This window comes from Ictidomys tridecemlineatus, chromosome 8 (genome assembly GCF_052094955.1).
Source record: "Ictidomys tridecemlineatus isolate mIctTri1 chromosome 8, mIctTri1.hap1, whole genome shotgun sequence".
In the NCBI taxonomy this organism is placed as follows: Eukaryota; Metazoa; Chordata; class Mammalia; order Rodentia; family Sciuridae; genus Ictidomys; species Ictidomys tridecemlineatus.
Genome location: NC_135484.1, coordinates 71262326 through 71286861, shown reverse-complemented (window position 1 = coordinate 71286861; position 24536 = coordinate 71262326). Strand labels below are relative to the sequence as shown.

The 24536-nt window shown below is 44.4% G+C and overlaps 1 protein-coding gene across 11 annotated transcripts in view; it reads left to right on the top strand.

Annotated features, from left to right (window-relative positions):
* The window catches only part of Ankrd6 (ankyrin repeat domain 6), a 190801-nt gene that overhangs the window by 163546 nt on the left and 2719 nt on the right, over window positions 1–24536 (top strand). For 6 of the 11 annotated variants that reach the window (XM_078019615.1, XM_040283091.2, XM_078019616.1 and 3 more), the window contains 12 exons: window positions 2540–2638; window positions 3283–3381; window positions 7990–8088; window positions 9296–9394; window positions 11465–11563; window positions 12951–13028; window positions 17285–17389; window positions 18644–18778; window positions 19075–19260; window positions 19695–19847; window positions 23516–23629; window positions 24290–24416. In XM_078019615.1, coding sequence (XP_077875741.1) covers window positions 2540–2638; window positions 3283–3381; window positions 7990–8088; window positions 9296–9394; window positions 11465–11563; window positions 12951–13028; window positions 17285–17389; window positions 18644–18778; window positions 19075–19260; window positions 19695–19847; window positions 23516–23629; window positions 24290–24416 — 1393 coding nt within the window. The remainder of the gene's footprint in view (window positions 1–2539; window positions 2639–3282; window positions 3382–7989; window positions 8089–9295; window positions 9395–11464; window positions 11564–12950; window positions 13029–17284; window positions 17390–18643; window positions 18779–19074; window positions 19261–19694; window positions 19848–23515; window positions 23630–24289; window positions 24417–24536) is intronic. The other 5 variants (XM_040283089.2, XM_078019618.1, XM_078019617.1 and 2 more) reach the window with 5 other exon arrangements.

Genomic DNA, 24536 nt, shown 5'->3' with positions numbered 1-24536 from the left:
TAAAAGGCCTCTAGAAATTTGGAAAGCTGACCAAGCTAAACTACCCTACCCTGAAAGAGTGGGCTGCTATCTCATAGTCTTACTGAGGACAGAGCACCATCTTTCTCCTCAATAGGTCAATACTAATAAGTCACACCTGAGCCTAATTTTGGGAAAATTCATCTGTTCTGATAGGAAAATGGAAAGTCTTAGAAATTCTTACGAATTTTTTTTTTTTTTTTTTTTTGGTACCGGGGATTGAACTCGGGGGCACTCTACCACTGAGCCACATCCCCAGCCCTTTTTTTTGTATTTTATTTAGAGACAGGGTCTCACAGAATTGCTTAGCGCCTCGATTTTGCTGAGGCTGGCTTTGAACTCATGATCCTCCTGCCTCGGCCTCTCGAGCCTCTGGGATTATAGGAGTGAGCCACTGTGCCCTGCATCTTATGGAATTTTTAAAAGTTAAGACTTGGACAGTAGCTCCTATGATGAGTTGTTGGGCATCAAGTTTTCTTCCTCCAGAAGTGCTTCCTAAGGTGTAGGAAATGGACACTATAATGTCACACCTCTTGCCACTACTGATCTTGCCATTACTGATCCCGTGGCCACATTCTCCTTTTAACCACATTGGTATATAGTTCTGTTTGAAAAAGTGGACTGGAAAAGTGGACAAGAAAACCAGTCTAAACCTAATTTATAGTGGAATATTAGCTTAGGAAGCCAAGCGGAGGGTCATTGACGTTAGTGCTGAGGGCAGTGGATGCAGTCATGGTAATGCCACTAGATGTCCTGACTCCATCCCTCGGGACATCCCTTAAGTCTACAGATAAACTGTAGGATGAAATTCGGAGGGCTGGGATTGTAGCTCAGTGGCAAATCGCTTGCCTCACATGTGTGAGGCACTGGGTTCGATCCTAAGCACCACATAAAAATAAACAAAAGATATTGTGTCCATCTAAAAACTTAAAAAATCGGAGACATGGACAGTTCTATTCTCGGTATATTGTTATTGCTTAAACTTAATTGTAGTGGTTTTCCCTGCTGTTCAAAGTTATAGGTGTTAAGAAGTTGGAAAATATTAAAAACTGTAAGAAAGAAAATAAGAATTACTTCCCCTTGGGGATTTTTAAAAGGAGACTTTAATTTTAAGAAAGCAAATTTTGACTACTGAGTAGGATTTTTTTAAATCACGATAAAATCATATAACAAAATTTCCAGTCATAACTATTTAAATGGCAGAGGTATTAAGTGGCATTACATACATTCACAATTTTGTGCATCTTCAGAACTTTTTTGGATTAAATAATCTTAATGTGTATAAATCTAGGGAGTTTAGTAAATTGAATTGGTATTTCATTAAGGCTATTTATACTTGTGCATTCTTTTGAGAAATCTCTCATCTTTTGGGGGGAACTGAGAATCCAAGCTATATCCCCAGCCCTCTTTTGAGACAGGGTTTCACTGAGTTGCAGAGGCTGGCCCCATACTTGTGGTCCTCCTGCTTCAGCATGCTGAAGATTATAAGCGTGACTGCACCCGGTTGTTATCTGTTTCATAACAATCTTTCATGCCTTTCTTGGGCTAAGGTCTAGGGATGTCCTGGGAGTGTACCATATCATAGAATCCATAAAAGGAGGAGAAGAACCTTGGGGATCATCAGGCCTCACCTTTAGCAAGTAGAGATCTAGTGAAGTGACAGGTCTTGCAAGGACATACACTACCTGGGTCTCACAGTCCCATTGCCCTGTGCCTGATGTTCCTTTTTACCAGGAAATCTTCCTGCTGTTCACCCATCTCATCTTTCGAGATCAAGTCTAGACTACAGGCTTCACTTGATTTGCCCTGACTTGAGTATGTGTCATCAATAAGATGTACTCTTAGAGACTCAGAACTGTCATGTTACAGTCTTGATCTTCTTACCTCTGGGTGTGTTTCATCTTTCTCTCCACTGCCACTGGGGAAGAGTCAAGTTCCCTTCGGCGCCTGCAGGAGAAAACCGGTTGTCAATCCCAGGAATCTGATGGCAGAGAAGGATCAGAATGCAGCATAAATCAATGAGGATGCAGTGCTACTAACTGACCTAACCAGAACCGATTGCTCTGTAAGCCAGGCATCCTGACCCCATCACTCTGGACATCCCTTAAATTATACAGATAAACCGTGGGATGACATTGAGACGTGGACAGTCCTATTATATACCAAGGGTATTGGTGGGGGTGAAGACTGGGTGTGTTTGGTTTAATGGCACAGCACACCATACACAGCCCAGCTCCCTCACACGTGACATCCCTTGGGATGGCAGGAGAGGGCCTCATTCTGAAGTTGATCTGGGGCCGAGGGTTGCTATTGGCTTATGGTCTCCTTGAGTTTATGGACAAAATTGCTCTGCCAGTGTGCATTGTCTACTAACAGGACCTCAAAGCTCTCCTTGCCTGTGGTGATGAGCCCTTCTACAAGTAGCCAGCCTGCTCCGTGTGGGGGCGGGAGGTGTCTGAGTGGAAGAGTGAGTGGTGCTAGGCAAGCTGACTGCTGTTCCTGCCTCCATGTCACTCTGCAGGGGGACCAGACTGCCTTACACCGGGCCACGGTGGTGGGGAACACCGAGATCATCGCAGCACTCATCCAGGAGGGATGTGCCCTGGACAGACAAGACAAGGTGAGGGGAACATGCCAATCACTCACTGTTTCCTTGGTGTCTGCTCATTTGTTTAGGCCCCTGAGGCTTTCAGAATAAACTAGATGGCATTACATTTTGGTGAAAAAGTGTGTGTGTAGGGGGTTAACCTATCAGGCCCCTGGAACTTGTGAAACTGAACTCTCCTTTTCTGTTTTTGCAGAATTCCCTGTGGTGTCAGGAGCAGTGGGGGGCTGGGCTAGGAATGGGCAGTGAGCCATCCTGACAGGATTGTTTTCTCTCAGGAGCTATGGATGGGCCCTGGAGCCTTTCTCAACGTAAGATTACCAGAGAGGCTTAATCCTAATGCCTAAAGTGTCTGTGTACATCACAAATTCATTTTTATTTATACATTAGATGGCTTTTATGCTTTTTTTTTTTTTTTGTTACCTCCCTGTGCTGGGATCAAACTTCATACATGCTAAACAAGTGTTGTATCTCAGCTAACTATTCTAGGAGAATGGAGACTGGCCATTCGGATCATTTTCTTTGTTGTGTGGCTCAGATGAGGGATCCTAGTTGAAGAAAACCTGTGGTGTACTGTGACAATCTACTGTGATATATTGATGATAATGAGAACCATTAGGTCTTGGGTAATGGTGCCGTTTCCCCTGTGTTTCCCTTAGGATGGGAATACAGCCCTGCATGAAGCATCCTGGCATGGTTTCAGCCAGTCAGCCAAGCTGCTCGTTAAAGCAGGAGCCAATGTGCTTGCCAGGAACAAGGTGAGGCCCAGCAGGTGCTAGGACTCCTCATTCACAGGTGAGGATGGCTGTGGGTTTCCCTCCTTGTAGGAGTCTCCTCTCAGTAGAGTGAGAGCTCAGAGGTGTACAGAGAATCTGCAGTTCCATTTGCAGAGAAGGGTGAAAGCAGATAGATATTCCTGGTCAGGAGCAAGTTCCCCATCAGCGCTGAAATGCTGCTGATGTGAGACTCCCTAGTGCTGCTGGGAACCTGCATCAGGTCACTGTCCCCAGCACTGACACTACTGTAAAAGGACAACCCTCAGTTGACATTAAAAATGTTAGCATGGAACTGTGAAATGCCAATACCCAATAGTAGCAAGAATGTGGAGAAGTGGGCTGGTAAGGGGGGTTCACTCAGGTACTACTAGGGAACAGCCACCTTTAAGAGGCAAACTGGCAAAAATCAAGAGTTTTAAAAGTGGTTCTGCCTTTTTACCGAGTAACTGCCTCCCTAGGATTCCATTTTCAAAATCAATAAAATATGGTTGGTAAAAATTTACCCTTAAGGATGTTTGACAGCAATAATTGTAATGTAAAAAATGTGGGGCCAAGGATTTAAAAATCACTATTCACTCATATAGTGAACACATTTAATATAATTAAAATCAGTTTTGAAAGTAATGGTCTTGAGTTATAGAAGAACATAATGGGTATGAAATCATATTTGCTTATCTCAATGCTTAACATAAATTTATATTAAAAAACTGTCTTAAAGGGTATCACCAAATTATTAACAGTTTTACCCATGGGAATGGAGAATTTCTATATTTGTTTTTGTTTGCACCTTTCCCAAGATTTCCAAAATGCACTGACTATTCCTTGAGAGAAAAGGCATATTTTATTTTAAAAATAAAAAGCATTGTCGGGCCTCTTCGGATATTTGCAGTGTGGCGAGGAGGACTTGTAAAAGGGCTTGCCCTCTTTTCTGTCCTTGGAGAGTTGGGCTGGGTGTGTGACAAGGATTCGAAGGGCTGGAGCATTACCCATAATGCAGCTGTACAGTCAACATCATGGGGTGGTGGCTTTACCTGGTAGTAGTGGAATAATGAATCTGGTGTGCTAGACCAGGTGACAGCAGCATGGTGATTATGGGCAGCAGCTTGCAGTCTCCCTAAAACAGTAAATGTACAAACACATGGCAAATAGGATCTGAGACCTGGTATCTATAGCCTAAAACCCCTTTGTACACATCTCCATGCAAGATCTTCAAAAGCAACGTCAGACAAAAGGTCTAATGTTAGCCAACCTGTCGGAGATATACTCTAATGACTTCTCTGGGTTTCGCCTGCTGAGGAAATAGAAAACCAGAAGGCTTCAGAGACCATAACCCATGCAGGGAGTGTAAGAACCTGCCATGGTGGCTTGGACCTCCTTTGAAATCTCTGGCTATCACTGCTTTTCTCTTGGTTTATTCCAGTGTGGTGAAGCAAGCCATTCCTGTCCTCGTGGAGACAGGGACTGAGTCATGGTGCTCATCTCCCCTCTCTGGTTACTCATCCAGTCTTAGGCTGTTTTCTTTGTCTATTCTGTCCCTCTCTCTTCACATTTATTAAGTGTTCCTAATTTATTTCAGAAGCCTCAAAACAAATCGACTAGCTCAGGGCTGTGTCTTCTGTATCTAGCTCTTCCTCAGAAACCTCCCAGTGAAGCCTTCCAGCCGGCTCCCCTCCTGAGGTTTTCCCAGATGCATCTCCTGTGCTCACAGTGGGCTTGCTCTTTCCATTGCCTGACCCTCGGTAGTGGACCACCCCTCATCTGTGCCCACAGATGCCAATCCAGGCCCTTAGACCTCTCCCCTTGAAGGCCCACCATGCTGTCTCCTGTGGTTCTCCCTTGGCACTCACTGTACACAGTGTTGTGCAGCTCTTTTCTAGTTAGATATTTTTCATGAATCCTTCATGGGCCAACAGCTTGAGGGGCAACAGCAGCTGTGCATGGCAATATCATCAATAATGCTTGACTCACCATTTCTTCAGGGTTGTGCATGGTCTGGAACATGAGTTGGTGTGTGTTCACATCTCCTTTTTATAACAACTTTGAGAAGTAGTGGTCCTTGTTTGAGTGAGCTTAGGTTGGAAGTCAAGGGAGTCCTCCATTAAAACATATTTAGGGCCATAATCCAGCCCAGGTCTGTCTGCTCCAACACACTGCCTCCCAAAAAAATACAGTGGAAAGCCACAAGTTCTCAAGATACGTGGCAGAGGCTTCGGAAGCACCTCTAGGATAACTCATGCTATCCCAGAGAGAAATTTTTATAATCTGCAGCCGTCAATCTCTGGGGAAGCTTCTAGAAAGATCCTTATTATTCAGCAAATACAGAAGCCCCTGTCTGGGAAGCCGATATTCCTTACTCAGAGTGACAGAAAATGTCTACTACACATGCCTTCTATAGGCCCATTTTTAAAGTTTCAGATTTTGAGCTAGAATTTATAGACATAAGGTTCACTTTTTTTAGATATGAGATCGTGTTCTGAGTTTCGACAAATGCATGCAGTTTAAGATGTAGAATGTTCCCATCATCCCCCCAACAAAGTTCCTTTCTACTTCTTGGCAACCCCCAACCCCTGCTCCCAAATTCTGGCAACCATAGGCCTGTTTTGCCTTTTTGAAAATGTCATATAAGTGGATATTGAAGCATGCAGCCTTCTGTCTGACTTCTGTCATTTAATATAATGTTTTGAGATTCCTGCATGTTACCTGCATGACTCTCCAGTCCTTTTGATTGCTCAGTAGTACTCCACTGTATGGATGTACCACAAATCACTTATACAAACCTACACTGTTTAATTTTCTTGATCCAAAATTTTTTCCACGTAACGGATATTTTCTTATTGGCAAAATAAGCTTTGGTATGATGCATTTCTAAGAACCATTGGATTTCTTTTACTTCACTACTTTATTCAACATGTATTTAAGTCTGTCATGAGGCCCACAATTTGGAGACAACGTGGGAGTATTTAAAATGTGGGCAGATCCTTTAATGTTGAACTAAGTTAGCAGCAGTTCTCTACCTGGTTGCACATTAGGTTTTCCTAGGGAATTTTCAACAAAAAACAAACCAGGCCTGATGAGAACAACTATCCCCATTTGCCTAGAATTGATATTTCCCAGAATGTGGGACTTTTCATGCCAGAACTGGGACAGTCCAGGTGTGTCCCATGTCCCCACTTCCCCAGCCAAGTAAATTAGAGTCCCCAGAAGGTTGAAGCTGTGTTTGGGTGTTTTTTAACTCGAGGGCACTTTACAACTGAGTAAATTACATCTCGGCCATTATTTTTGAGACAGTCTCACTAAGTTACTCAGGCTGGCCTTGAATTTGTGTTCCTTGCTTCAGCCTCCAGTACCTGGGATTACAGGCATGCACACTGTGCCTTCTAACACAGGTGTTTCCTAAAAGCTCTCCCATTGATTCCAGTGTGCAGCCAGGGTTTGAGAACCAGCGGTCCCCAAACTCTCAGGTTTATGATCCTTCATGTTTCTGGAGGTAACAGAAAAAGCTCTACAGGTTGGTTAGTGCCTAGGTTATGAGGGGATTAAGTGAACACTGGCATAGTTTTCCTCTATTGATTTGCTCATTCCTTTTTTCAGTGGTCAGGAATCTCACATCCTGGAGTTTCACCAGGCAGTGCTGTGAGCCCAGAGGGGAGGGATAGGTGAGGAAACAGCAGACAACAGGCAGTAACAGCCAGCAACAGCCAAGCACCCACATGACTGCAGTCCTCAGCCCATGTACTTAACCCCCTGCATGCCACAGGCACGACACTGCTCCTATTGTGCTGCTTCTGCTTTCCTTATTTCTGATCTTGTTGCTTTCCCAGGGGTTACCAGCAGCCCTCCAAGACACTATTCCATAGAATCAGAATGTTTTGTTCACATCATGCAGTTCTTTCTGCAAGATTGCTGTGGACATTACTCTGACCCTTGGTTGTCATTGTGATGTGATATGTTGGAGGTAGAGTCCAAAAGCAGCAGGGTCTCTGCCTGTATGGTGAGTGACAGGTGCAGCGGTGTTGTCTGTTATGTGGGACGGCTTGTTCTTAGTTCAAATTTTTATGTTTCAAGAAAAATATAAGAACAGGTGATTTGATAAAGCCCTATAAGTGACATCTTAATTACCAAGAATCTGTACTTCCAGGAAGTGGTTTGGCCTCTTTCCCTCACCATTGGTAGAGTGCTGTGCCCACAGCTAACGCCCACGTTGGGCAGGAAGTCCTCTCTGAGAGGGTGACACCTGGCACACATGCAGCATTTTGTTGTCCCGACAGTTCCTTCCTGGGTATTCTTTGTCCATCCCCACAGCCTCGGGAGGAAGAATCTTGCTCCCTTTCCCAGGCCAAGCATTTCTAGAGCCTTACCCAGTGGCTTTCAGCTAGGAAATGGCAGGCCCAGGTTTCCTGACTTGTCTGCCTATTTGGATTCCATGTTAAATGTTCTTGCCCCTGAAAGACCCTCACTGGGACCCCCGTCAGGAGGCAGAGAATGCCAGCATCAATACTTTTACCCCCGAGTATTACCCCTCTGCAAGGTGTGCAGGTCTGTGCCCCAGTGTTGCTAATGTGTACCCCCTTTTCTCTGCCTCTCTCCAAGGCGGGGAACACGGCTCTGCACCTGGCCTGCCAGAACAGCCACTCCCAGAGCACACGCGTCCTCCTGCTGGGTGGCTCCCGCGCTGACCTCAAAAATAATGTGGGTGAACGAAACCGGCTTCTGTGTGTTCTCTCTCTCACTTGTGTCATCTTGAAAAATGACCCCCCCCCCGCCCCGCAGTCATAGCTACATTAAAAGATTGGAAGGGTTTGGGGCCTGTCTGCAAAAGGCAGTCTAGGAAGCCTGTAAACATTTTAAGAAGGTCTCTGCTCATGTGGAGTATCATACTATTATTGGCAAATATGGGATGATACCCTAGGGGTAGGTCTGGTAGGTGCTCCTTCCCAGCATCTACAAAGGGCAGGTCCTGTTCATTACTGAGGTTCCTTCCCATGAGCCAAAGGGCCAGTGGTTCTTGGAGGAGGCCTGATCTGAAAGGTCCCATGAGTGTCCCTCCTCCCTCCACAGACAAGTCCTTTCCCTTACGAATCCCATGCCTTAGACGTGTTGGCAGGAGAATCTGAGGCTTCTCTCACAAATGGCTGAGATCTCCCTGTGTGAAGCAGACTCATCTGAAACAGAATCATTTGAAGTTTTAGAACCTCAGCATTGAACCTGGCTCCTCCTTAATCCAGGGGGAAAAGTTAAAATGAATGGACACTGTTCTCTAGACAGCTAGCATGGAACGTCAGGAGATGCTGCAGAGCATGACAACTTCCTGTCTCTGTGGTGGTTGCCATTTCTCTGGGAGCAGACTTACATTCTTGCCTACCAAGGCAGAGCTTTCTGGATGCTCTTTTTAACTCCCAGTAACTGCTGGCTCATCAGCAAGGGGTGCTGACAGCAGCAGCCAGGCCACATGGCTCCACTTGGATTATTAGGGTCCTACCAGCCATGAGGGGTCTATGCTAGGAAAGGCTCATTTCCAAAGCAAGGCTGTAGGTGGTCTTAATTTGGTTTACTTCAGACCCCTTGGGTTATAGGGTAGGCTGGAGTCCATGGATCCTTATCATCTGCCTTAGCTCTGCCAAAGGTCTCACGGGGAGCAGGCATCCCATCTCACACACATGAAAGCAGACCATATGGTGGTTCGGCACAGTGAAAATCAGGGTTGCAGATGGCAGCCACAGCAGACGGGACTGCAAAGGTTGGAGTGGGGCGTTTGTTAAGAGTTGCTTACTATTCAGGGTACCATCCCCTAATGAATATATGATGATCTTCCAGCTTTTAAATGATATTTTCTTTTTATGTTTCTCTTTTGCTTTGTAATTGCTGACTGTGCTTAGAGTTTGATTTCTGTCCGCAGGCAGGCGACACCTGTTTGCACGTTGCTGCGCGCTATAATCACTTGTCCATCATTAGGCTCCTCCTCAGTGCTTTCTGTTCTGTCCATGAAAAGAACCAGGTCAGTGCATGTATCCTCTTCATGGCCGTGGCATCCTTCGTACTAGGCTACCTGACACGTGTGTTAGCACAGCCAGGAGCAGAGGCTGCTGGGAGGTGCTGCCCTCTGACCTGCTTGGGACTCCACCAGCACTGGTCTCTGTATGGTTATCCTATGGAGTCCCACTGGTCTTGCCAATCTGGCCTTTTGGGGGACGCACACCCTTTATCATTCCTGTGCATATCACCACATTTGCATTTTTGAATTTTTTTTTTTTGAGATCCTGGGGCAGGCTTTGTTTATAGTGAGTTTTGAAAAGGAAACCCACAGGAGTGTGGCTTGGTAAAGAAGGGAGGGAGGGAATCCAGAGACTTTTGACTCCAAGTTTTTCTCCTTATACTGCCACTTTTATTTGAGCAGCTGGAGTCTCTTGTTTCTGTAAAGTTGGGTACCTAAAACTGTATTGTTGCATACAGTAAGAATTTGAAATGAAGCTGTAATTATGATAGTCTTCCATGGAAATGTGCATGTTTATCATTAGTCATTTGGATAAAATAGTCTGGATATTTATTTATCTAAATGGTGCATAGTTTGACTTTTCCAAGTTTGGATGCATAAATCTAAAATTTAAAAAACATTAGATTGTGGTTCAGATTAAATATATCCTATAACAGTAGTTTTGACTCTGGCTGCATATGAGAATCAACAGGGGAGTTAAAAATGCCATTCCTGGATCCACTCCAGTTTAGAAGAGCCAAAATCTTGGGCTTGAGGTCCAAGCAATAGTACTTTTTAAAGAAGTTCCTTGTCTGAATGTGCAGCCAGGTTGAGAACCACTGACCTAATAAAATAGCTAAGTCTGTCATTCTGTAACCTCCCCAGTGGGTTCTCATGGATCAGATTACCCATCCGCAGCCCCCACCAGCCAGCGCTTCTCAAGCTTGGCAACATTTTACAGTTACCTGGGTGCTTTTAACAATTCCCATGCCCATGCCCACCATAGACTAAGGAAACCGGGTCTGAGAGTGGAACCCTGGCATCGGTGTGTTTTAAAGCTCTGCTGAGGATTCCAGTATGCAGCCAAGATTGGAAACCACTTCCACAAGCTTCCCCAACACTCACAACTGAGTGGCTGTGAAATAAAATAAACATTGTTGCTGCTACTCACAGATGGCTACATTTTCATGCTGTCCATGAAAAAAAGCATCAAGGCTCTTTGCCTAATCACCTGGCAGGGGAAGAGAATGAATTATTTCACTTCTCCTATATTTGTCTGGTATATTTCCGTCATTCTGTTTGGAAAATGACAGCATTTGGAATTAACCTAAGTTGCAGTTGTCTTTCTTCCTTTCAAAGTTAATTGTCTAAAATGCCTTTTGTGTGTTTTTTTATCTATACACACATAAAGTTTAATTTTTAAATTAGGCAACCTTTTGTGTTTTATTATAAAACACTTTGTATAAAATATGAACACTTGTAAGCTATATGGTCAGAGGTGGAAAACAACTAGTCTTAATTGAACTTTTCTCAGTGTCTCCACTCTAAGAACACTCTGAGTCTGAAGATGGATTTTGTTTGGAGTCCCAGAAGCCCCTTTGAGTCCATGAGGTTGGCTGAGGGCTGGGCTGTTACCCGTCCAGTGCTTGCAGAAGTGGTCGTTTTTTTCCCCCCTCAGCTTCTGCTCAGTCCAGCACTCAGAAACCAACTGTTCCTCTGACCTCTAATCCCTGGGCAGAGGCGCAGGACCCAGAGCTCTGGGATGAGAAGCCTGCTGGCCGTGGGCTTCCTGCCCATCATCCTGCCTTGGTGAAGCCTTGGGTCCCATCATTCTTGGCAACCAGCCTACCACTTCTTAGCCTCTGCATTTAATCCTGTTCCATGACTCCAGGAAGCCCTAGTCAGACATAAATGTGATCTGGGTGCCTAGGCCGTTAGTTCTGAGATCTCTTTGAACAGAACCACATGATGCCTTGACAAGGGCCTCATGTGCTCGGGAGGTGAAACTTGGTTTGACCTGGAAGCCATCCTAGGCCAGGAAGGGCCAAGGGCTGGGACTGTCAGGTGGAGTCAGCATGCTGTCTGATTTTTCAGGCTGGAGACACAGCCCTTCATGTTGCTGCTGCCCTAAATCACAAGAAAGTGGTTAAACTCTTACTAGAAGCTGGAGCAGATGGAAGCATCGTCAATAATGTAAGTCGAGTTGCAACAGTGGTCTCCTGAAGGCTTTCTCATCTCCATCCAGGATAGGGGGCGGGTGTTTCCACTAACCCACAGCAGACCCTGAGGATCCAGCCAGCTCCACTGAAGCTATAGCCCCTGGGGTCCTTGAGAAGAGCTGGAGGGGACCCCAGCACTACACAGCACCAGGAGTGGACAGTCCCTGAGGGCCCTAGCAGCAGTGAGCACAACCTGGCAGGAAAAGAAGCTCAGAGGTATCCAAATGGGCAAGTAGATGTTACCAAAAGTGAGTGCCAGACCCGAGAGCACCTGTGGCCTCAGGAAGATGGCCTCACAGTCATTAGACTAACCAGCCTTGAACTCCCAAACCACTGCTTCTTGTTCCTTCCTTCTTGCTCCATCTCCCCAGGTTCTATAACAGGCACCAGTCAAGCCATTGTTCTTCCTCGAGGCTAGCCTCCAGTCTCTGCCCTTCTGAGAAGCTCAGAGGGGCCTGGGGTGGGATAGCCGTGTGGGGTTCTGGGCTGTTGACCTGGCGATAGGCTCCTGATCTTTGCTAGCTCTGGGTCTAGCTTTCCCTTCCTCTTCCTGCCTTCTCTAGATGGCCCTAGCACCTGCTCTGGCAACCAGCCCACCACTACTTAGCCTCTGCATTTAATCCTGTTCCGTGACTCCAGGAAATCCTAGTCAGACATAAATGTGATCTGGGTGCCTAGGCCATTAGTTCTGAGATCTCCACAAACAGAACCACATGATGCCTTGACAAGGGCCTCATGTGCTCGGGAGGTGAATCTTGGTTTGACCTGGAAGCCCTCCTAGGCCAGGAAGTATAGCAGGCGGGCCAAGGGCTGGGACTGTCAGGTGGAGTCGGCATGCTCTGGATGGCACAGCCCTCTCTTCCTGGCTGCCTTCCTTCCTCTTCGTTTTCAAAAGCACCATTATCCATTCCTGGTTTTGGCTTAATCTTCTGAGACACTATGGCCGACCTGATGTGGCCCTTCACTGTTCTCCAGGGAAAATCTATTGCCAGTGGATTTTATGATCCTTTGTGTTGTTTCCTGACTAGAAATGTTCCTCCTCTATCCTTCTGATTTTGACCTTCCCTCCTCTTTTTCCAGGAAGCATTCTCTGGTGGGCCATGCCCTTGACATTTGCCTCCTAAAGCACTTCCTGCTCCCTGGGTCAACACTTGCCCTCTGTCACAGAGAACCCGGTGTTGCTTGGCGCCCTGGGTGATTGGCATGAGGCTGAAGGGCAGGACGGGCTTGTGCATGGCTGCATTTTGCTGAGCACTTGCAGGGGCTGAGTGTCCCAGTGTGGGGCTGCCACTCCTGGGGAGAGCCATGTGTGGCAGCATTGGTGTCCCTTTCTCACCGGCCTTCCCTGTGCCTTTCCTTAGGCAGGCCAGACTCCGCTGGAGACCGCCCGCTACCACAACAACCCAGAAGTTGCTCTCCTCCTCACTAAAGCTCCCCAGGTAGGATAACAGCACTTTGCCTTGTACTGATGACATGGGGCTGCCGAGTCATTGGGACTTCTCTAGTTGCTGTCCACTAAGCAATACGGCTTACTAGCCAGGCAGTAGGGATCCTTGTGAGCCTCTGGGATGATGAACCAAAGCCTTCAAGTCCAGCCCTTTATACTTGGTGCCATTGTTCCCTGATAGCATGGTCATCATCACCACCAGCTTCCTGGACCATAACTTCCCAGCCACCCGGGTTTAAAACCTTGCAGGAGAAGACTGCTGGGGCAGATGCCACTCCTGAACAAGTGGGATGGGCCTTTGAAAAGAGACGGGGCATTTCCCAGAGGAGGGTGGGAGGGAGGGGGGACCATTCTAGGCACAGCAGTAATCAGCCTCTAGAGGCAGTTAAGTATAGTATTCTTTCCTTTTTTATTGAATAATGGTATTTTGACCCTTATTCAGAAAATGATGGCTGATATGTTATCATTTGAGTTGACGTTGACATTATCTAATAAAGAAATTTAAAAAATTTACAAGCTGGTCATAATTCTTGTACCCTCAAATAACTGTTTCTTTATATTACCCTCCAGAGGCACAGTTTTTCTATAATCAGACTCTCACTGTGGATGTACCCTTTTATATTTTGCCTTTCACCATAAAAGGATAATACTCTGCAGTCTTCATAATTATAATGGAAACATAATATTCTTTTTTTATTGCTTTGAATATTTTGTTAAGCCATTTCCTGAATGTTTGGACATTCAGGCTTTTTCCATATTGGAGCTACTCCCTTATGGTAAACACTGATGGGTTTTCCATCTTTTTTCTGGCTAATGTTGCAAGAAGGCAAAATCTCAAGAAGTCAAGATTCTAAACGCCATCCTGCTATATACCAGCCTAGCCCAGGGTTTTGTGTGGTCTTTGTAAGTTTTAAAAGCATGTCAAATATGGCTAGCAGTTTCTGGAGACTTCTGTCTTTTGCAAAATTGATCACTCTCTTGAGTGTGGCACTGGTCCTTCTCAGTGGTCTGTGAAGGTCCATCGACTCTTAATAATAGGAGTCGGGTATGAGAAGCTGCTAGAAATGGAATGTCTCATCTCCAGCTTTTTTTTTTAATTTTTTTTTTTAATATTTATTTTTTAGTTCTTGGCGGACACAACATCTTTTGTTGGTATGTGGTGCTGAGGATCGAACCCAGGCCGCACTCATGCCAGGCGAGCGCGCTACCGCTTGAGCCACATCCCCAGCCCTCATCTCCAGCTTTTTGCAGATTCATTAATGGAATTACATCCATGAATCCTAGTAGAAAAAATGCTGGTCTCCCATGGACTAAAAAGCACAGATTACCTGCTGCAGTGGTGCACACCTGTAATCCCAGTGGCTTGGGAGGCTGAGACAGGAGGATCGCAAGTTCAAAGCCAGCCTCAGCAATTTAGTGAGGCCCTAAGCAATTCAGTGAGACCCTGTCTCTAAATAAAATACAAAAAAGGTCTGGGAATGTGGCTCAGTGGTTAAGCACCCCTGGGTTCAATCCCAGTAGCAAAAACAAACCACAGAGTACTATATAAATGTCAGAATTCATTGTATGTGTTGGGCATTTCAGCATTTGATTTGATGGGCAGCGAGACCCATCCTCAGCTATACAAAGACCATGAAGCCTGGAGGGGTGGAGAATTCCCCACTCCAAAAGACTAATGTGTCTTTAAGCACCTGTCATGTGTCTTCCAGAACCCAAGAGTCTTCACTTATAAGGAGAAAAGCTTCACCATTCCCTGTGAAGCTCTGCTTTTGTGTTTTTGTTTAAAAATGACTTCAGTTTTTCACATCCACACTGAAGAGCAAGTAAATTGGATGACATGTTATGAAAGTTTATTTCACACATAATTGTACATGCTTAACCTATTCTCAACATAAAGAACTTTAAGATATGCATGGAATTTTATGCATGCCATTCTGTTGAGCTGTAGTGACAGAAACAGCCTTACTATTTGTCTCGTCTGCAAAGAGAAGTGTCCCTGCCTTAGTCCCTTATTGGAACATGGATTTTAAGGGCCACAGCGGCACTAAAAGTAGGCTGCTTTCCGAGGCCTCAAGATTGCTATTTCCTGATTTCCATGGACTGGGAAAGATTAATGATGTACCATTTGGTAGATGGTATGGTTCACTGAGAAAGACTGTAAGTCTTGCAAAGTTATTTTCACTGGTTAATGACATGGTAAATGGAGGGAATTTTGTTGATTGTTTTTGAGTTTGGATGACCTCTAAGTGTCACTTGTCATATTTGATTGATGGGGTTCACAAATGCCTGGGAAGCGAATTTCAGGCCGATTTCGGTTCTATGTCCTAAGAGGTGACAAACCAGGTGAGCAATCAGAATGAGACTCTTTCATCAGCCTTGACTTTCTACTGAGTCTGAATTTAATATTAGAAATGGCTTAGGGCAGTGCTTCTCAGTTTTTGGTCTAAGGACCCTTTTGCATTCTTAAACACTCTGGGCCCAGGATTGAAGATTTCTACCCACTCACAGATCTGCACTCTGGAGATACATCCTCTTCCCATGAAGCAATCCTAAGTCAGGTAGGAGGTACCTGGCAGTGACTGGGGCTCCCCTGTATGCCAACCACCTACTTGTTCTTGGTAATGCCAACCACTCTGTTTGAGAGGATAGAGCACCAAAATTACTGGCCTGAAGATCCTTCAGCTGGCTTCTGGTGGAACCTGGACTTGTCCATCCCCACACATACTTGTCTTCCTTCCTTCAGCTGCTCTGCATGGTGAAGGGAAGACCAGATGTCGTCTTTGGGGGGCCACAGCTGGTGTGATGGCTCACAGTTGCAGCTCAATATTTGACTCAAACTGAATATGACTTGCACACAGTTTGGCCAAGGGAAAAATCTGAGCTAGTTTAGGTCTGGTGTGCTAAGGTAGAGAATGACACTATGGCCAGGTACGGTGACACATGCCTGTAATCCCAGCAGCTTGGGAGGCTGAGACAGGAAAATCATGAGTTCAGAGCCAGCCTCAGCAACAGCAAGGCACTAAGCAACTCAATGAGATCCTGTCTCTCGTAAAATAGAAAATTGGGCTGTGGATATGGCTGAGTGGTTGAGTTCCCCTCAGTTTAATCTCTGGTACCCAAAAAGAGAAAAAAGAATGACACTATGCCTGGCACAGGGATGCCATATCACACAACTCCAGGTGACACCATTCTTGTCCTCGTTTGTTATGGAAATCACGCTCAGCAAGAGATAAAGCATTACTCTGAGGGTTGGAGAACTCCGGTTTATTTATCCCTGCAGACCCAAATGAGCTAGTGTTCTGAAGTTCTGGTTCCTGAGCTGGGGTTACAGGGGGCTCTTTGTAGGATATTTGACATCATTTATTAACCATTACTACAATGGTGGGTTACATTTCTTGACCTTCATGACCAAGGACCCTGTATAGAAATTTTATGATTAGTTCACAGGTGCAGAACAAAGACAGTAAAACACTTGCGAGTGTTATCATACAGTGTCCTTTCCCACAGGCAGCAGTAACTCAAGATGACTTGAGTTTTATCTCCTTAAGAGTTATCTCTAAGAACTAAGCCTATGAGGTGTAGTTTAGACAGCAGTTAATTGGCATAGAGACCTAAAATTTATACTAGCAATTAAGTGATATATCTACATTCCTAAAAGGTTTACAAAGTAAAAAGAAACTTCACAGGCATCTGTTACCTCCCTGGTCTTGAAGCCTGTCAGATGTTTATGTATCAAGAGTTAGTTTTCAGGCTTCCTAGAGATAACTATATACAACCCAACAGATAGGGACCCTTAGTTAATTAGGTTCCCTGAAGAGAGGCTGGCAGAGGAGAGGGAGAGAAATTAATCCTTTGGGCACTGATTCTTTATCATAATGTTTATCATAATGTTCTTATAACTTCATCTTATAATCTAATCTGGTATCTCTGCCACAATGTGACATTCCCTGGAGTTAGGCAGTGCACAATTTATACACACCAACTTGGCCATATCTGTTGAGGTTATCATAGAATCTGAGCTTTTTGAGGTCAGAGGAAATATCCTACCCTTCTCTGGATTCCTGTGATGCCCAGCACAGGACCTAGGAGATAGTGGCTCCAGAGGTGCTTGTTTCGTGTTTCATGTGAATGCTTGGTGTCTCTCCCTAGGCTGTAAGTTCCTCAGGTCAGAGAACCAGGTCAGGGAGAATTCTCACACCTGTCGTGTGCACGCTAGTGCTCTGTAACGATTCCATCTGCTTCCTTCAGGTCTTGCGCTTCAGTCGTGGGCGAAGCCTGAGGAAAAGGAGAGAGAGGCTCAAGGAAGAAAGGAGGGCCCAGTCCGTGCCAAGAGATGAGGTGGCCCAAAGCAAGGTTGGGGGTCCCCCTGAGTGGCCCCTTCTGCCAGGTTCACCTCGCGGCTCTCATGCCTCGGCCTCTCCTTCCCCCTGGGCTCCTCAAACTCTATTGCTCATCCTTCTCCTTTGGGCTCCACGTCCTCCACTCCTCCAAGACATTGATCCTGTGACTGTATGAAGCCTGTCGCCCATCCAGTGCCCTGCATGGGCATGTTCACTAGCCCATGTGTCTGTCACCTTTGTCCCTGATGTGTGCACAACAAAGCCTCTGACATTAACCCTTGCCATGTGGAGCTGTGGTTCTCCAAGTGTGGTGTCCATGCATCACCTGGAACTTTGTTAGAAATATGCCTTCTCAGGCCCTCATCTCTCACCCAGTGGATCAGAAACTCTGGGGTGAGGACCAGCAGTTCATGGTTGACCCAGTCCTTGGGTGATTCTCATGAGAACCACTGGCATGGGTTGGTTCCTCAGTTTCCACTTAGAGAATGAACCAAGGCTTTGATGACCCATATTGATTCTCTGGGAAAATCAGAAAAAGATGTCCCCTGGGCATATGATAAATTGAGCCTGAGTTGGATTTCGCTGCCTCACTTCGCTAGCTAGGTGCCCTTGTGCAGTGAACAGCTTGCCTGGTTGTACATGGTACTCCTTTTAAGTTTTTCAGGAGTAAGAAAACTAAATATAGAAATGAATTTAGGCACATAAAATGTTATCCAGTACTTGCCCTTCTATTTCAAAATCCTTTTGACATTTTCCAGGGTTAAGGCACCATAATTTTAAGTTCCTATGTGTATTGTACATATTAAGTTGTAAAAGTTCTAACAAAGACCAGACATGAGATTTCATACACACACACATATACACATATATGTATGTGTGTGTATGCATACACATATATGTATATATTCATTTCTGAGGGTTCTCTGACATAAATTGTGGGGGTCCAAATTCAGAGAATGATTATAGTTATATTTTGGTAAAGTGAAAAAAGACTCCAAATCTCTAACATTCTTTCATGTTTGGTAGATTCCTGGGATTCTAGAACATAGTATTTAGACACACAAATGTATTTCATTTGGACTTAATAAAATAAACACAAAATATTTAACCAATCAGGTTGAACACTGCTGAGCAGTGTTCCCTGTTCATGTAAGCATCAGGTGCCCCTGGGTCTCCTACTGGATGGAGTCTTGCAAGCAGTTTTACCCTGTTGGTAAAAACTGAAGGAGCAGGCAGAGCCGGATTCTGGGATTTTTTTTCTCTGTAGGGAAGTGTCTCAGCAGGGGACAGCCCCAGCAGTGAACAGGCTGTACTCAGAAAAGAGGAAGCCAGAGATGAATTTCTGTCAGCCTCCCCGGAACCCAGAGCCAAGGATGACAGGAGGAGAAAGGCAAGGCCTAAGGTCAGCAGGCTCTGAAAACAGCCAAGAGGGAGGAGGTTGGGGGCATTCCTGGGGTTCATCAAGCCAACAGCTAGGAAGGAACCTTACCTGGCCTGCTGGTTTGAGCCAGAACATAGACATCAAGTCTGGCTCATTTCAGACTCGGGGTGAAAGTGCTGGTATTTTTTTTTTTTTTTTTAAATTTTGGTTGTGTTAAACATCTTTGCTGAAAAGCTGGGGAGATGGGAGCCATTGTCTGGGTGTTACTCTTGCAGATGTCCCAGGGCTCAGGGGTGTTGTCTCTTCCTTCCCCACAGGTGTCAGCATTGTCTGACCCCACCCCACCAGCAGACCAACAGCCTGGACACCAGAAGAGCTCACACACACATCACCACCCCAAGAAGAGGGGCCGGCACCGGTGCTCGTCCCCACCGCCACCCCATGAGTTCAGGGCATACCAGCTCTACACGTTGTACCGGGGCAAGGATGGCAAAGTGATGCAGGTACTTGCACAGCCTGCTGGAACTGGGACCAGTGGCCTCCAGCCAGATTTTCTACTTAACTGTATTCTTGGGGTCTGATGGCCCCTTGAGACATTGGCTTTGTAAGGACAGGCTTAGGAGGCAAGCCAGATGGCAGCGTCACTAAACAGTGCCCTGTGCTCCTGCCTCTTAGCTTCTGTCAAGCAGGGTGCCTTTACAGGGCCTTCTGCTCCATCCTGAGGTGACTAGGTATCCTGAGGTCCCAGAGTGACAAAAAGGAGCTTGAAGACAGGGACCATGTCTTACCTTCCATCTTCTTAGTGTCTGCTGGACCCAAAGCTGAGCTCGTAGGACAGGGATGAGTTCATCTTCTGTCATCTGTATCCCTGTGGTCTACTGCCCGGTCCTTCTGGGTCAAAGGACTCAGACTGATTCATTTTCCTCTTCCCTCTTAGGCACCAATAAACGGTTGTCGATGTGAACCTCTGATCAACAAGCTGGAGAATCAGCTGGAGGCAACAGTAGAGGAGATTAAGGCAGAGCTGGGATCGGTGCAGGATAAAATGAACACCAAGCTGGGGCATATGGAGAGTAAGACCCAGCACCAAGTAAGCAGGAAGGCTAGCCTCCTGATTTCTAGATGTCCTGGCAGAAAATAAAACCAGAGACTTTACAACTGGGGATAGAGCTGAATGGCAGAGCCCTTGCCTAGCAAGCATGAGGCCCTAGATTCAATCCCTTGCACTCTCTCCACCTCATTTTAAAAAAAGAGAAAAGGGGGTTTTAGCATTCTTCTGCCCTGAGAGTATCAGATGGGATGTCAGAGAGGGGCACTCTATCAATGAGCTACAAAAATCCCCAGCCCTTTTTATTTATTTATTTATTTATTTTTGAGATAGTCTTGCTAAATTGGCTGGCCTTGAATTTGGAATCTTCCTGCGTCAGCCTCATGAGGAGCTGGGATTATAGGCCTTAGGTGTCCCGAGACATATTTTGACTGTTTTTGTTTTTGATTCTACCCTGGAATCCAGTAAAGACTCATTTGTGTGCATTTGACTGTTTAGTCTCTGTGGTTGCTTAATCTAGAATAGCCCCAATTCTCTGAGCTTTTCCTCCCCCATGATATTAACTCTTTTAAGTATCCAGGACAGTTGTTTTATAGGATGATCTACATTCTGAATTTGTCTAGTAGTTTCTTTGTGGTAGTATTTAAATTGTTCCTTTATCCCTGTATTTCTGTAAACTGAAAGTTATTATAGAATGTGGTCCAACACCTGCATCCTCTAAGGACTTTGAGGTGCATGGTGAGCACACTCTTGGGTCTCATTCCAGATCTACTGTACTGGATTGAATTATGAATAAAATTGGGGTGGGGCCCATCAACCTGGGTGTCAACAGGACCTACAGGTGATGCCCTCATGTGCTAAAGTTTGAGAACTGCTGGTCTAGATGGCTACTTTGGTTCCTGTATTCTTATAGGAATATAGTTAATCGTATAAACTTCAAATTACCTCATATTTACAGGCATACAATGTCAGGATATTTGATTATCAATGATATTAAGTTTGATCACTTGGCTAAACAGTTAACTCCCATATTTTTCTACTGTAAAGGTATGTGCACCCTTTGCAATTAAAGAAATGTGTGATAAGAGTTTTCAGTTAAAAAAAAAAAAGAAAAAACATACAAAATAAGATATGCACTGGAAAAACCATTCACATTACAGAAATGTGTATCTTTATGATATTCCCCTTAGATCTCTTTCATCTCCCATAGGTTTTATTCATATAGATTATAAACTCTATAATGATCACTTTTTAAAAAATATTTTTTAGTTATAAATGGATCTTTTATTTGCGGGGTTGAGGATTGAACCCAGGGCTTTATACATGCCAGGCAAGTACTCCACCACTGAGCCACAATTTCAGCCCCAATGATCAATTTCTAAAATATTTTTTAGATGTTGATGGACCTTTATGTTGTTCATTTATATGTGGTGCTAAGAATTGAATCCAGTGTCTCACATATGCTAGGCAAGTGCTCTACTACTGAGCCCCAGCCCCTGTAATGATCATTTTTAAGCAAAATCGAAACCATGTGCTTTTTCTTGGCAGCCTTATTTTTAATCTAGTAATATGCCCCAGACATGTGGAGCTATGGTGTGGTTTTTTTTTGTTTGTTTGTTTGTTTTGTTTTTTGTGGTTGTGTATTACTACATGCAAAGGAATAGTTTTTATTTATTTATTTGCAATGCCCAGGGGCACTCTACCACTGAGCTACATCCCCAGCTCTTTTATTTATTTATTTATTTTTTTGAGACAGGTCTCACTAAGTTGCTGGAGCTGACTTTGAACTTGGTAATCCTTCTGTCTCAGCCTCCTAAGTTGTTGGGATCACAAACATGTACCACTGTGTTCAGGGAGTGATAGTATCTTGCTTATTGCTTTTTTCACTAATTTTATGTCATGAAAATTTTCTCATAATATTCCAGCTTCACAATGACATTCCCCAGCATATTAATAGAACATATCTTTCTTTTTATTAGACTTTAAAAAAATATTTTCATGTGGTGCCAAGGATCGAACCCAGGGCCTCACACGTGCTAGGCAAGCTCACACTACTCCTGAGCCACAACCCCATCCCATAGACTTTTCATATAGTAATGCTATGGTGGACATTTATATGCATAATTTTTTTGACTGCTTCTCAGATTGTTTTGCTCAGAATTAAGATAATCGAGTCCAAAGTTAATATTTATGGCTCTTGATAAATGTTGGCAAATTACTTAATAGAAAGGTTGTACTAGTTTGTATCCTGCCAGCAGTGTTGAATTTTGTCTAAAGCTTAGCCATCATTTATTTTTACCATTTAAAAAACTTTGTTAAATTCAGGATATTTTACTGTTTAGGTCTCATTTTCTGTTTACTGGTAAGATTTAATATTTTATATGTATATTTAGTTGTAGATGGACACAATAACTTTATTTTACTTACTTTTTAATGTGGTACTGAGGATCAAACCCAGTGCCTCATGTATGCTAGGTAAGCACTCTACCACTGAGCCACAACCTCAGCCTGGAGATTGAATATTTTAGAGATATAATTGATATTTGTATTGTGGAGAAGCCATTGAAAACATCTTTTCCTGGGACCATGATACATGAGCTGACTATTTTAGCAAGCCTCACCCATGGAGGATTGTATTAGACAAATGCTAGCTATTCCAGGGAGCTCTCTAAAGGTCAGGGGAGGTGACAGATTGGGGTGCAGTGTCATTACACACTCCACATGGCAGGACGGAGCCCCGTGTGAGTCGGGATCTTTCTTATGCCAGGTCACTGTGACCTGTGACAAGTTCTGAGTACACATGGCTGCTCTTGGGGAGACATAGGTGGGGGAGTAGGCTTATCCTGGGAACAGGATGAGAGCTGTTCACAGACAGTATGGGACTGAAGAGATGAAATGGAAGGTGCTCACCCCAGCTCTACAGCTATTTCTTTAAAAAAAAAAAAAAAAAAAAAAAAAAAAAACACCTGCATGTAGAATGCCATGTATGTCGCTGATAAGAAAGGAACTCGCCAACTGGCCTCATGGGCTGGTTCCTGCGAACAGTAGTTCCATTCTCTTCTTTGGACCATCAGAAGGTGATGACGGTTTGGCACTGCTGCTATTGGGCTCCCATGGGAAATGTCAGGATGGAAGGGAGTCCAGAAGGTGTAATCTAAAAGTGGTTCTCTAAGGTCTCATCAGCGACCTTAAACACTTTCTATATCCTATGCTCTATTTTTATGAATTACCAAAAAATTCCTGCTCATTTGAAAAGCTGGGCAAAAACCCCAAATGTTTAGCTTGTTTTGCTACTTCTTAAACAGCTGTTAATATTTTCTTTATTGTGAAGGTAGGATAAGGAAGCAGCTTTGTACTTCTAGAGACAGTTTTTCCTAATAACAATCTTGGAAATAATGTTCAAACTCTCAGAAAAATTCCTGTTTGCTTGTAAGGTCTGCATTTGCTTAAGTTGTGTATTTACTATGTATTCATAGTCTCTTAAACTCAGGACTTTAATAAATGATTAGAAGAAACAACATTGGCCTTATAGAAATTTGCTCAGCAACTCTGAACAGCTAGAGTTCCATGAACACTGTATGAAAATCTAATGGGAGGAGGAGTTGAATTCTGCTTGTTCTCTGGACCCTGCTGGGCATGTCCTCACGAGCAGAAAGGCCAGGGCCTAGCCTTTGATCATCTCAGCATGTACTGTTCCCCCTGAATCCCAGATGCGAGTTCTGGACAAACTGATGGTTGAGCGACTCTCGGCAGAGAGAACAGAGTGTGTGAATCGTTTGCAGCAACACTCAGATGCGGAGAAGCATGAGGGAGAGAAACGACAGGTAAAAACCAGTATCTATCAGTGCTTTGCTTATGATTCACCATGTTTACTGACTTAAAAGATTCTGGCCTATCATTAAAACTCAGCCTGGGACTCCTGAAAATCATTTTTATTACATAGCATGTTATTTTTGCTACCCCAAAATGAAGTTAATAGCAAAGAACTTGTAGTTTGTGTCTGTTGTAGAATATGCTGGCAGTTGGTAGGGACTGCCTGAGCAGGCTGGGGGAAGGTCATCTCTGCCAGGAATCAGTCCTAAGTATTTGGGGTTCATTGGGCCTTTATACATTGCCAAACAAGACATGGTTCCTGCCCTAAGGGAGTTAACGTCTACCTAGGACTATAGATATGGAACAAATACTCATGTGCGAGAGCTCATGCTTCTCAGCAGCCTGGAATGCTTGGTTCAGAAGATTTGGATGGCTTTGTTTAAGGTGACTGTAAGTTGCTTAAGATATAGATAGCTGTCAGTTTGGATGCAAAGGATGGCCTGAAGGTGGATGAGTCATCTACAACTTTTAGGTTTGTCAGAATGGTTAACCTCAACTATCATAATATACAAGTTCATTCTTAATGCTAAAGAATTTAATCTTACTGCTAAATTTCAGAAACCATATATCAAATTCACCTCGTTCTTTTTTATACTATTATTTATTTTTAGATGTCCTTGGTGGATGAATTAAAAACCTGGTGCGTGTTAAAGATTCAGAATCTGGAGCTGAAGCTTTCAGGAGATTCTAGGGCCTCCAGGGCTAAATCCACACCATCTACTTGTGAATCCTCTACAGGTAACCAATATACAGAGAGAGCCTTTTTGTCCAAAGGTAATGCAAGCCCCAGATCTTGTTTTCTCCTGCCTCAAAGTCAGTAGTCCTTCTGATAGGGCTGTGGAAAACACCAGGTTGCAT